Source organism: Artibeus jamaicensis, unplaced genomic scaffold (assembly GCF_021234435.1).
Source record: "Artibeus jamaicensis isolate MK-2021 breed Jamaican fruit bat unplaced genomic scaffold, CSHL_Jam_final contig_490, whole genome shotgun sequence".
Classification (NCBI taxonomy): Eukaryota; Metazoa; Chordata; class Mammalia; order Chiroptera; family Phyllostomidae; genus Artibeus; species Artibeus jamaicensis.
In genome coordinates this window covers 375,488-389,141 of record NW_026521861.1, presented here as the reverse complement: position 1 = coordinate 389,141, position 13,654 = coordinate 375,488, and the positions used below count along the sequence as shown (strand labels likewise).

Sequence of the window (13,654 nt, the reverse complement as noted above, 5' to 3'; positions counted from 1 at the left end):
ACAGAATTCCATGGATGAATGTTCATTTCTTACTGTTTCCTCTTCCTGAAATTATTATGCATCTTTTCCACTCTTCTTCAATGTTCAGTCTTATTTTTTAAGCATTTAAAAAATTTTAATTATTGTTCAAGTGCAATTTTCTGTCTTTGATCTCCACTCCTGGGCTGTGTTGTATTACCTCAAAGTGGAAAAACACATGCCTAGTTTGCCAGCAAAGCAGGGCATCAATATTTATGAGGCAGGGATCATGATATTTACCAAAAAAGGATTGCAGCAGTTGTAAGAAAAACAACTTTTTTGTCCTCCCTTACACTTCTTTTAAGTTTTAGTTAATTTGGAGTTGCTTGGTGCGTTTTCCGTGCCCCTCAGTTGTCCGGAACTCGGGCACTCATCTTTGTTTCCATGTCCGTAAACACTGTTGTCTCCTACCAACTGGCCTGAACTCTCCAAACAGTCAATGCCTTGAAAAATAAAACGAAAAACGCTGGTGGGCTCTTGTAGATTAAAAGCAACTGGAGAGGATCGTTTGGATTCCGAATGAAAGCCAATGCAGATATAAAATAAATTTGAGGGGGGGGAGGGACCAAAAAGATGTATGTTACATGGTATTACTGAAGTAATGTCAATTTTTTTCAATTTTCTTAAGTGTGTAAATGGTATTATGATTATGTCCTTATTCTTAGGAATAAGGACGACCCTCCTTATTTTTAGGATATGCACTCAGAGGTATTCTTGATGTCTCCACGTTACTTTGAAGTGATTCAGAATAAAAGTGATTGTGCACCTTGAAGGCAATAGCCATTTAAAAAAATTTTTTGACAGGTTCAAAATCTATGAAATCACGTGTGGAGGGAGTGTCTTGCTCACTAGCATAATATTGTTAAGTTTTATGATAGGTTAGGCCCAACATTGTGCTGGGAACTTTCTAGTAGCTCAATTACTTCAGTTGCCTCGAGATTAAAAAAAATATCAATATGGGATTCCCTTTTGTCATTTCTCCTTCCCTCTTAATTCTTCCTTGAGAAGAAACTGCTTGCGAGAGTCTGAGGGCCCTCGGCGCTCTCCGTAGACGACTGAGTCTTCATTGGCCGAGGTGCGCTGACGTCGTCACGGTGCTGCGGGCGCATCTTTCGGAGGAACACGGATTTGGCGTCCTGCTATTCTGTGGTGGTCGCAACCCGGTTTCGGGGACCGATGGCTGAGAAACCGCTGCGCCTGTGAGTGACTCTGAATCGGAAGGCTTTGTATGTGCGCGCCTGCGTCTACCCGTCGCGTGTTTTCTCCGGACAAGAAGGGGGAGACGGGCGGGGGTGGGAGCGCGGCGGCGGCTGGAGAGCTCAGTTCACAGCCTTGCGGGCTGTGGTCTCCGATCACATCATCTCCTGGCCACTGCCTGCCTCTGTCCCCAGTCGTTTTCGCTCCCGAGCGGGAAATTGCGGACACACTTGCTGAGGGAAGCGGAAGTTCCCAGCGTTAGGCCTCTTCCATGTCAGGCCATGCTGGCTTCTGCCCTGACGCATCATTTACTCTTCTGTTCTCCCCGCACTCCACTTACCTAGCCAGAGTTTTTAGGCGTGCGGCCGACTGATAGCCCCTGGGCAGAGGGAGACGGGGTGGGTGGATAGGGCCTCTGTCCTGGAGCACACTTGTGGAGGGAGGATGGGAGGGGAGGCGCTAGGACCGCGGAGAGGACTTCCATTCATTCATCCGACAAATACTTATTAAATAATTGCGGTGTGCTAGATCTTGCACAGATGGAGTTCCTGCCTCAGTGGAGCTTATAGCGAAGAAGAACACAATAATCAGAGAACCCAGATGTGTGTAAAATTACAGTAATGATGAACGTCAGGCAAAAAAAGTTCACAGTGCTGAGTGGATGTACAGTAGGGGTCATTTGGCCTAATGCGAGAAGTGAGGATTGAGCCTTATATAATGGTTTTGCCTTTATCTAAAAAAAAAGTCGTTGGAATGTTTAATGCCAACTTGGCATGATCAACTTTTTTGTTTTGGAAAGTGAGTCTGACTGCCATGTGGAGACAAATTAGAGCCAAAATAGAGGACAGCTAGGATTAGATAGAGTGATGGCAGAAGAAAAGTGCAGGGATTCAGTTTTTTTCTTTAAAAAAATTTTATTTTTAGAGGGGAGGGGGGAGAGAGAGAAACATCAATGTGTGGTTGCCCCTCACACCCTCATCCCCATTGGGAACCTGGCCCATAACCCAGGCATGTGCCCTGACTGGGAGTTGAACCCTGGACCCCTTGGTTCACAGCTAGGCACTCAGTCCATTGAGCCACACCAGCTAGGGAGATTCATGGTTTATTAAGGAGATGAACTCAACAGGACTTGGAAATATTTTGGTTGTAAGAAGAAGTCAGCACTGCTGGGGTCCCAGATCTCTTCTTTCTTTCTTTTTTTTTTTATAGGGGAAGGGAAGGAGAGAGGCCAGACTCTTCTTTCTTAAATGGAATAGGAAACACTGGAAAAGGGCCCAGATGAGGAGACGTTGAATTTTGAATTGTCCTGTGATGTACAAACTGAACCATTGGCTCACCCAGAAATAATTATGATTCCATGTAACAGGTAGTATGGTAGAAGAAGTGCATGATTCTGTGGGAGCATCAGAAATTGGTGACTGATAGATACTGGAAGGCTTCCTAGAAGAGGTGATGCTCAAAAGACAAAAATGCTTAATAGGTTATTACAGAGCTTGGTCTGAAATGCTATATGGGTTTTTGAAGTTTTGGGAGTGACTTTCTGATCCAGCCAGGAAGACTTGAGAGATGTGGCAGGATTTGAAACATGGGAAAAATTTAGACTCAGAATGGGTAGGATGGGACTCATAGAAGAAGTAGCTACCCCAGGGAATGGCAGAGACAGAAAGTGGTCAGATTGACAGTAGGGAAGGCATCTGTGAGGGAAACTTAGAGAAATGCTAGGAAGAAGTCAGGGGACTTGTAGAAGGCTGTGCTTCTGTACACAGTCGAGTTAGTTCTTGTAATGTTTTTGAGGAAAGAACATTGTTGGCTTTATGTAAGATGGATAGGAAGAAGAGAAGGCATTCAAGAAAATGTAAGTGGATTCTTTACTTTGTATCTAATACCAGATTCATTATATTTCTTGTGCTGCCCCTGCCTTATCACAGGGCTCTCAGCCACTCAGCCATGCAACTCTCTTTCATTCCTCCTCCTTTATTTCCCATCCTCCTCTCCCATTTGTATTCAGGCCTTCAGAATTCTAAATTTCCCATGTGTTTCTTTCTTTTGATATTTCATTTGACATTACCCTTCTCACTGATAACTTTGCTTATTGGCAGTCGTTCCTCCAGACTACCTTTCACTCTGTTACTAAAACAACCTTTCTAAAACCTGTGCTCACATCACTACCCAGCTTGCAAATGTTTGGTGATATGGACCGTAAAAGCACACCAGAAAGACATAATGACAAAATAATAAATATGTTTCAAGATGAGTTAAAAGACACTAAGAAAATTATATAAGTGGAAAAACAGTATAAATCAGAATTACTGAAACTCAGAAATGAGATAATAGGACAAGTTACTTCACTGCTTAGGGCCAGTCTGCCTAATGAACCTTAGCTCTTGCCACTTTCTACCTCCCTGCCCAGTAACACTTTACATGTACCTCCTGTTTATAGCCCTTTTTAAACAAGATGAGGTAAAAGTAGGTTTACAGTTGTGAGTTTGCAAAGCACAGAGTAATATTATTCTTGTAATATTATTTATTATTACATTATTTTTCATACCAACTATCAACCAATTTTCCCCCACCCTGTATAAATTTATGATTATCAGAATATTTCCCCTTCCATGATTGTAAAATCCAAGGCTTGAACTGTTTTCCTCCTGTTTGTGCTCCTGACATGTTCTTAGCATAGTACTTGGCTTATTGCACTTAACATATTGTTGGAGTTCAGGATGTGTTTATTCAGTGGATGATTGAAGCCCTGTATTAAGGTAACGGCAGTAGAAATAAAAAGGACAGAGGGGATGTGTACGACGTTTGGAAAAAGGGATCGATGGGACTTGGTAACTGGAGGGGAGAGTTTTGACTGTCCGAGATCATGTTGGTGATAGACCAATGCACAAAACTTGGGAAGTGAGGGGAGGATGCTGGTTCAATTTTGGAGGAAATGATAAAGTACATTTTAGATACAATGAGTTGAAGGTGTTGGTGAGACCTTTAGGTGAAGTGCCCAGTGGTCAGTAATGGTTCACATGCACTGAACCTCTCAGGTAACCTCAGAGAGACTGGATCACGTATGTGTGTGACCCAGGAAGACCTGGCAGGCCCGCCCGTTCATGTTTCCTGACTTGCCTTAATGTTTATCTCTTGTTTGCAGCTTGGCTTGTGGAGATGTTGAAGGAAAGTTTGATGTTTTATTCAATAGAGTTCGAGCAATTCAGAAGAAAAGTGGAAACTTTGATGTAAGATATTTCCTTTTTCTGAATTTAATTTTACTGTCAACATATTAAAATAAAATTTGAGCTCCTTTTTTCATTTCTTGATTTAACACATAACTCTTTTTTTGTTTTTGTTTTTGTTAGATTGGGTACCTTTTGTGAGCATAGGAATTTAGCAGCTGCAGAGTAGTGGGGTAAGGGAGACCTGTTTACCATTTATACCTTTTAAAATTTCAATCTCGTTACTTTAATACTGTACACAAATGTAAAAACAGACTAGTAGAACATCCCTGAGTGATTCTCACCACTGGGTTTGGGAAGCACAGATGTGTTTCATGAGTGTATGGTGTAGATTAAGTCTGATGACGTGAGCAAATGTTTCACAAACCAAAGAACCTTATTAAATGTTGTATGTGGTTGCCACCTAGACTATAAACTCCTAGAGTACAGAAGAATATTCTTCTAAGTATGGGGATAATGTGTCCCTTGGGTTAAAGGTTGAATATAGACAATAGGCAGGGGATGTTTTTTATGCCCTGTATTTCTCAAGGTATCTAATATTTGAAGTTTTATATTTCACAGAGGAATTCTTCAAGGTTGATTTTTCCATCTTTCCCTGGAGCCCCTTTGTCCCCATCCCCAACTTGAATTTGACAGTCACTGACACAAAATTTAGTAATTTCTACAATTGTTACTAAAGAATTATGCAAATTGATTAAGGAAAAAACTTGGTTCGTGACCATTACTTAGGATAATTAGCTGAATAATGTTACTATGAATTATGCACTATTCGTTATAAATGAATCTCATATATCTGTTTAAAAAACTCATTTTAGCTGCTGTTGTGTGTAGGAAATTTCTTTGGCTCCACTCCAGATGCTGAATGGGAGGAATATAAAACTGGCGTCAAGAAAGGTATAGAAATTACTTTTGTTTAACAAATGATTTCTAATAAAGTTTCAAGACTACACAGTTTTTCTGGGTTGCTTTTCACAAGTGTTAGTTATTTAACAATTTCCCTTTGAGCTCTGCATTGGTCTCGGAAGGATGCATGTGCATCTAAATGTTCACCTTTTGAATTTGGTTGGGATTAGTTACAGAAAACTCATTATCTTCTAAGTAGGCAGGAATTGAAAAAATGAAACCATATACGAGGTCTGTCCAGCAGAACTGCAGCCATTGTCAATATTACAAGAGTAGTTTTGCTCAGCATTGATGTAACCTGGCAGCCAAGGAGAGTGGACTTGAATGTGCATGCATGAACTATGGTAACTCCACTATACTAGTTAGTGGGGGTAGTAGACACCACTGAGTGAGCATATGTACTCTGTGGCTGTCTCATTCAAAGTGAGCAGGTAGAGCAACCAATCTGTATCAGAATTTGTGTTAAGCTTGAACATTCCTCTGTGGAAACTATTCAAATGATTCAGAAGGCTGCAGCAATGGGCAGCAGGTGACTGACAGCTTCATCACGACAGTGTGCTCACTCATGCATCATGTCTCATGTAGAGTTTTTTGATGCAAAACATCAAATCACCTAGGCGACTCAGCCCCTGTACAGGCCAAATTTGTCACCCTGAGACTTCTGGCTTTTGCAAAAACTAAAATCACCATCAAAAGGGAAGAGATTTCAGACCATTGAGATTCAGGAAAATACAACAGGGCAGTTGATTGTGACTGGGAGAACTGTGTGAGATCCCAGTGTCCTACTTTAAAGGGGACTGAGGTGTCATTGTCTTGTGTACAGTGTTTCTTGTATCTTGTATCTTCTTCACTAAATGTCTGTATTTTTCATATTACATGGCTGGATACCTTCTGGACAGACCTTGTACATTCTTTCCTTTTCCCAGTATTAGTGTTTTTTTATTAAACTTTTTAGGGTCTATGTTTTCCTAATCATACATTGACTGTCCTTTTTAAGATGTCACTTCATCATCTTGGTGATAGCATTTAATAATCAGGCCACAGGCTGGGTGTAGGATATCCTAACAGGTGCCTGTATTCCAATTTTTTCTATGATTATTTTTCCTGTGGGGAAGCATTTCTCAAGTTCCAAAAGCAAATCTGCTAATTCTGGTGTCATGTCTGCTTCTCTCATTAGCTCCTATTCAGACATATGTGCTGGGTGCCAATAACCAGGAGACAGTAAAGTATTTCCAAGATGCTGATGGGTGTGAATTAGCTGAAAACATTACTTATCTAGGTAAGTTGATATCTTTGGTGTTTTTAATGAATATAATCAAGTCTCTTAGGAAATTTGTGGCTGGATGCTTCTGCCATTACTGCTTGAGAGAATGGGAGTCAGGAGGGTTCTTCCCCAAAGTCTGCCTGTACCCTTAAGACTATACAGCATTTTTTCCCTTTGTGGTCTGACCTTCCTCCCTCTAGTCTCCTTGTGTTCCCACAACCAGATGTGTACTCTTTCCGCCAAACAGAGGAGTAAATTAACTTGACTGCTGTGCATATAGAGTATTTAAGGCATAAATTATGTTTAAAAAGATCTGTGTCTGTGGTCTCACAGTGTAACATGCAGCTTACTTACTAGGTCCCTAGCTGGCTGTGGCTCTTAAGTCTCACTGAGCTTTTGCAAACTGATGTTTTTAGTGCTGATCCTCGGGTTTTTCACTTCCTTTGTCCTTTTCCTGTTCCAGGTCTGCTCTTCTAATTCCACATTAAAGTTGTTCCCTCCCACCCGCCCTGCGTGTCTCTCTGGTTTTTTCTCACTGTTCAGCCGTTTCATTTTCCCTTCACCTGTTGTCGGCCAGCAGCTTCTTGGATCACTCGTCTTACTTTTTCCCTAAAATGGCTCCACCGCTCTTCATATTTCCCCTTTTCTGGTCTCTCAGTTCTCTGGAAAGCTTCCACATTTTCTCTGTTGTAAGTGTCCTTCTCCCTCCCCACCCTAGTCCGTCTTGGCCTTTATTGCATTCTCTTCCTCTGACTGTGGCTGTCCTGTAAGCATTTTTATCATATTTCAGTCATCTTGAGCTCTTCTAGGCAAAAAATTGAGGGTGGATTTTTGTTGTTTTTATCCACAGTAGTGAGATACACGCTTGGAAATCCCTTTGCTGCAGCTTAACATGGGCCTCACTGACTGCAGCTCTCACTGTAGTAACTGGGTTTGGATTAAGACCGCTGCTGTCGGTATTTATGACGGCCGTTTCACTGTGCAGTTTTAGTTATAGGAGTGGGAGGGGCGGCTGAGGTATTTGGGTCATTTGTGGGAAAGATTGTTTAGGGATGCAGTAGGGGGAGCAAACAATCAACTTAATAGTGAACGTGTGATGCTGAACTTGAAGTGCTGGCAGAACATCCAGCATATAGTGGGATGTGATCTTTCCAGAGCGTATAAATAAGTTGGTGTTGGAGAGTATAGATTTTTGGGAACTGGTCTCGTAAGGATGAGAAATAAAGCTCAGAAGAGGATGAGGTTGTTGAGTGAGAAATATGAGAAGGGAAGTAGGCAGATGATAGTGTCTTGGGGGGGGGGCACAGATCTTGACCTAGGAGGCAGGCAGAGAGAGGTGACAGTAATTGGACGAGTCCGGGGAGAGGTAAAGATATTACCTAGTTCATAGACTAAGTTAAGAGAGAACAGTTCCCTGAGTAGAGACCACTGGTGATTAGTGGCCTTTAAGAGAGTGATGGGAAACTACTAGATTGCAGGGGGTTAAGGAACTAATTAAGAGGTAAACACTTAGGACAAACTACTCTTTTCACAGATTTGAAACTGAAGAGGAGGTTTCATTGTAGTTAGTATGCGTGTCCCTTTATTAGTGTGTATGTATGTTTATTAATCAGTGTGTGTCTTTATTAGTATATATATTAATTAATATGTTTAATCTGTTTTCTGAATGGAAAGAACTAGGTGCAATGAAGAGACTCTGTAGATGAAAGAAAGGTGAAAATTGATGGAGCAAGGTCTTGAAGGCACAAGCCAGGAATGATTTAGAAAAGGGTAGAGTGTCTAATTTTTTCCTTTGAAATGTTTTCCCTTCAGTTGGTAGCTGCTGCCTGCATAAAGAGCACACCTATTCTAGACTCTCCCTTCCTCCAAGCTGCAGTTATTGTTTTCTTTTAATTGCCTTTCCCTATATCCAGGTGTCTGGGTTTTTTTTTAATCCGTGTAGAATCTCCTGGAGAAGGTAGAAAGCCTTTCTCTTGACCAGTACGTTCCAAACCGGAGTAAATAGGCCGGCCCAGGGCTCCAGCAGTCTCCACGTGAGGGCTGCTGGTACTGGGCAGGAATACTGTTGTGGCCTCCAACACAGGGCCTAGCAGCTGGTAGGGGGTTCTGGGAGTTTCGGTGCATTCAGACATGTAGAAAGGCATGGAGGTGGGAGAGTCCTGGCCTGCGGAGAGATGTTCATCACAGTGACATTTCATTTTGCAGTTTTGACTGAAACTTGTCCATTTTTCTCTGAACCCAGGTCGGAAAGGTGTCTTTACTGGAAGTTCGGGGCTGCAGATTGTGTACCTCAGTGGAACAGAGTCCCTACACGAGCCCATCCCAGGTCACAGTTTTAGTCCCAAGGATGTGTCATCTCTGAGGACAATGCTGTGTGCCACACCCCAGTTTAAGGGTGTTGATATCTTGCTCACCTCCCCTTGGCCCAAGTATGTGGGGAACTTTGGGAATTCTTCTGTGAGTAGTACTTGTTCAGCTGGAATTTCTACAAGCACATTGCACTGGCTTAATTCGAGCTTTTCTGCTCTTTATATTAAGTATTTCAGCTCTTAAGACTTTTCAGTAGAAATTTTTTTTTCAAGATATTTAAAGCTATATTAACTGGTCAAAGCAAAAGTTGATCTTATGAAAGCTTGATTCACAGCTGAGATTACTGCAATCTTAATTATAAATTAATGATTCTTTAAATTATATTCTTTGCTTCAGGTTCCCTCGCTCAAGCCTCCTGTCAGTATGTTTTGAGGGTTCACTAAATTCCAGTGAAAATATTTGTATCATATGGTAGCTCTGCAGTTGTATTTTCTTTCCTTCCATTCCAGATTATAACTTTTTGGCTATTAAAGTATTTTTTTACATGGGATCAAAGAGCATGATCTAAAAAACCTAAGATAGGAAATGAGATGTTGAAAACTTGGTACTTCTCCAATGTGAAACTTTTAATGTTGGGATGCATTGGGGCTCACTAGCATTTGATATTAATATTTTTATAAGCAATGTAGAAGAGGGCGTACCCCAGGTTGGTGAGTAATAGCTACCATGAGTTGGGAAATACTATATTGGTGGAAATAAGCCTAAGGAAGACCTGGAAAGATTATGTTTGAGGGCAGAAATCATCAGCTGAGCTTCAGTGAAGGGACATGTAAGAACACATTCAGAGGCAGATACCAGTTGATAGATGCAGAGTTCTCAGTGATGATCTAGAAAAGGGTCTTGTAGAGCACTCCCTGCCGCTTCGGCACAGTGTGTCTATGACCAAACAGGCCAAGCAGATTCCAGGCATTGTCAGGGAGGATGTTGGAAGGAAAACGGACAGTGTTCTCTTCCCCGTCCACAAACCCAGGGTTATTCTTCACCTAGAACACAAGGGGCAGTGCTGATTGCAGCACAGAGAACAGACAGCAAAGCTAGGGAAGATGCAGAAGACAACTTCTCTGAGGACAGGCGGGAGAAAGACACATGTGATGCTCTGTAAGGAAGGATGAAAAGACGGAGCCTCCTTCATTTTGGGGGTGCTAAAAAAGATTTTGTTTCAAGTTTATAAATTACCATACAAGACATTTAAAGGGAGGAGAAAACAGTATAGTTCACCACTACCTAAGATAACACAACTAATCTCAAGGCCCATTTCCTTGCCCTTCAGAATCCTGAAGGAGGCAAGGTAAGATACCAGGGAGTTCTTGTTTTGCTTAGTGGAAAGTTAACTTTGGTAATTGATTTCCAGCTAGTACCTTCTCTTAGTGTTCATAATTAACATTATGGATGAGAGATCACATAATTTGTTGTTCATGGAAGCTAGAGATGTTCTGGAAACAAGCCTAACTTTTGGCAAACTATAACAAGGGCACGATATGCCCTTCCACAAACCTTAACTTCTTTGAAGCAAAATAAAGGATTGCATGCTTATGTAATGAAGTCCTTGACTCTTCCATACCAAGTATTCTGTAGGTCCTAGTGGCTCTGAAAGGTAGCTTTAAGTTCTGTTTTGTGCGTTGACAATCTGCATTGTCCAAACCGTAGGTGCCCAACAAAGCAAATTGTAGAAGCATAGTCTCTGCGATTCAGAAGGAGAGCTTACCTTCCAAAAAAGATTTTACTAGGTTTAATAAACCCCATTTTGGGTGTTAGTATGGAGGACTTACCTTTTCACCTCTGGCTTCTGGCAGTTGTTCCTGTTTCTGCATTCGCAATAGCCCAGTTTCCCGTGTTTGAGATTCTCCGACTGCCACAGTGTGGAACCTGCTGTGCAAATTCTGCCCACATTTGTATCCACATACAGATTTCAGAGACATTTCAAAGTGTCTTTTTTTTTGCATTTCTTGGTTACTCTTAGGTCTGTTAAGATGACTCGGTTTCTCTTTACTAGGGAGAAGTAGATACCAAAAAATGTGGCTCTGCTTTGGTCTCCAGTCTTGCCACAGGCTTGAAACCAAGATACCATTTTGCTGCTTTGGAAAAGACATATTATGAGAGGCTTCCATATCGGTGAGTAGCACTGTGTTTTTTTTGACTTTTTGAAGAATTTGCATTGAATCTTCAATGGTAACTTCTCATGTTCATTTCAGCCATATACCATCTTGGTTCTTTTTAGTTACTCAGGCACTGAAATGAGTGACTCTCAAATCATTCAACTTCTCTGAGATTATTTTTCCTAATTTGAAATATAAGGGATTGCACTATGTCACTATGTAGAGCCCCCCCTTAAAGGTTCGAGGGTCTGAAGTAGCAATGCTGTTCGGTCATCATAGCTTGATGTAACGCAGTAACTCCTGTTTTGCTCAGGTCAAAAAGTACTCTGTATAGTCTTAATGTCAGTATAATCATTTTAGAATTATTTCAATTTGAGAATCAAGAACTTGTATCAATTGATATTTTTTTTAGTTTGAGTTTGAAAGTGGAGTTTTTAAAGGCTGTATTACAGAGAAAATAAAACCAGTAACTTATAAGTGATAGAGTTAAGTTAAATAATTTGTAAAAAAAAATTTGACACAGCCCTGGCTGGTGTAGCTCAGAAGATTGAGCACGGGCTGTGAACTAAAGGGATGCTAGTTCAATTCCCATGAACTAAAGGGATGCTAGTTCAATTCCCAGTCTGGGCACATGCCTGGGTTGCAGGCCAGGTCCCCAGTAGGGGCCATGTGAGAGGCAACTACACATTGATGTTTCTCTTCCTCTCTTTCTCCCTCCCTTTCCCTCTCTCTAAAAATGAATAAATAAAATCTTAAAAAATTTTTTTTGACACAGAAGTAATGTATGTGCTGTTGAAAGTTCAAAATACAAAGCTGAGCAAAAAGAAGAAAATAATACACCCTCTCCCCATAGTACCAGTGTAAGATGTAACCATAGGTAATGCAGATTTTTCTGTTGTTATCTCCATATGTGCATTCCAGAAAATCTTCGTGTCCTCTGGAAACCATGCACTAAAAACAGAGGTTATGGGAACAAACCACTAAAAACCTATTTAGCTTTTAAGGGTTTGAATACACATTTCTCTGAAGGACATATACCAGTGGCCAATGGACACATAGAAAGATGCTCATGTCATTGGCTCTCAGGGTATCCAAATCAAAACCACAAGGAGATACCACTTCACATCCACTAGGATGGCTGTAATCAGAGGCAAATAAAAACAAGTGATGGCAAGGCAAGGTGGAGGAGTTGAACCCTCTCTCCTGGTGGGAATGTCAAATGCTGGTGGGGTGCAGCTGCTTTGCAGAACTGTTTGGCATTTTCTTAAAAGGTTAAACATAGAGTTACCATATGACCCAGAGATTCTACTCCAGTTCCTAGCAAAATGAGAACATAAAAGTTACACACAAACGACTATAACAGCATTACTCATAATTATTCATAGAAGCCAAAAAGTAGCAACAACCCAAATTTCCATCATCTGATTAATGGGCAAATACAAAAAGGAACTCCATACTAATGGAGAGTTGTTTAGGAAGGAGAAGGAATGAAGTATTGATATATGCTACAGCATGAGTGAACCTTGAAAACATTACTCTGAATGAAAGAAGCCAGACACACAAGATCACATATGATTCCATTGAAATGTAATGTCCAGAATAGGCAGATCCGTAGAGAGAGTAGATAAGTGGTTGCGAGGGGCTAGTTGGAGGGAAATGGTGAGTGACTGCTAATAGGTACAGGGTTCATTCTTCAGTAATGAAGATGTCCTAAAACTAGATTGTGGTGATGTTGATAGCTTTGTGAATATACTAAAAACTATTGAATTGCATACTTTAAATGTGTAAATTATATAGTACTTGAATTAAGTCTTAATAAAGCTATTAAAAAAAAACCCATAGAATTTTTTAACCAGAGCTATACCAAAAACCCATATAATTATAATAACAAAAATATAGTTAAACCTTCACTAACATTTGTACCTAGAATTATGTCAGTCCATGCTTTATATTCCTATATTTTTGGGGGGGGCGTTTTTTTAAAGATTTTACTTATCTTTGGAGACGGGAAGAGAGGGAAACATAGGTGTGTGAGAGATACATCTATCAGTTGCCTCTCACACTCCCTGGCCCACAACCCAGGTCTGTATCCTGACTGGGAAATGAACTGGTGACCTTTTGGTTCACAGGCCAGACCCTTTGGTTCTGAGCCACATCAGCCAGAGCTGTATTGTGAGTCTTATGCTTCTTTGAGGAGCTACTTACCATGATTAAAAGCATCAGAGGTAGCATCCTGCATCAACCATTTTTATTTGAAAGTAATGAAAACATCTTCTCAACTTTTTAATCTGTACTTGGCAGTTTCCCTGTGGTATTGGTTTTCTATTGCTGCTCGAACAAATTACCACAAACTTTGTAGCTTAAAACAATACAAATTCACTGTCCTGTAGTTCTGTAGGTCAGAAATTTGGCACAGAAATCATTGGCCCAGTTGTGTTTGTTTCTAGAGGTTCTAGGGGAGAGTCAGTTTCCTTGCCTTTTTCAGCATCTAGAAACTACCTACCCACTGCCCTTGGCTCATGGACTTCCTGCTCCATCTTAAAGCCAGCAACTCTGGTTGAATCCTTACCTTCTTCCTT

The 13,654-nt window shown here is 40.9% G+C and overlaps 1 protein-coding gene across 1 annotated transcript in view; it reads left to right on the top strand.

Moving 5' to 3' along the window:
* The first annotated feature begins 1,122 nt into the window (after positions 1-1,122).
* Positions 1,123-13,654, top strand: part of CWF19L1 (CWF19 like cell cycle control factor 1) — a 29,707-nt gene continuing 17,175 nt past the window's right edge. Inside the window, exons 1-6 of the mRNA XM_037166338.2 lie at positions 1,123-1,217; positions 4,361-4,445; positions 5,258-5,336; positions 6,523-6,624; positions 8,852-9,066; positions 10,973-11,091. Of these exons, the coding sequence (XP_037022233.2) occupies positions 1,195-1,217; positions 4,361-4,445; positions 5,258-5,336; positions 6,523-6,624; positions 8,852-9,066; positions 10,973-11,091 (623 nt within the window). The 5' untranslated portion in view covers positions 1,123-1,194. The remainder of the gene's footprint in view (positions 1,218-4,360; positions 4,446-5,257; positions 5,337-6,522; positions 6,625-8,851; positions 9,067-10,972; positions 11,092-13,654) is intronic.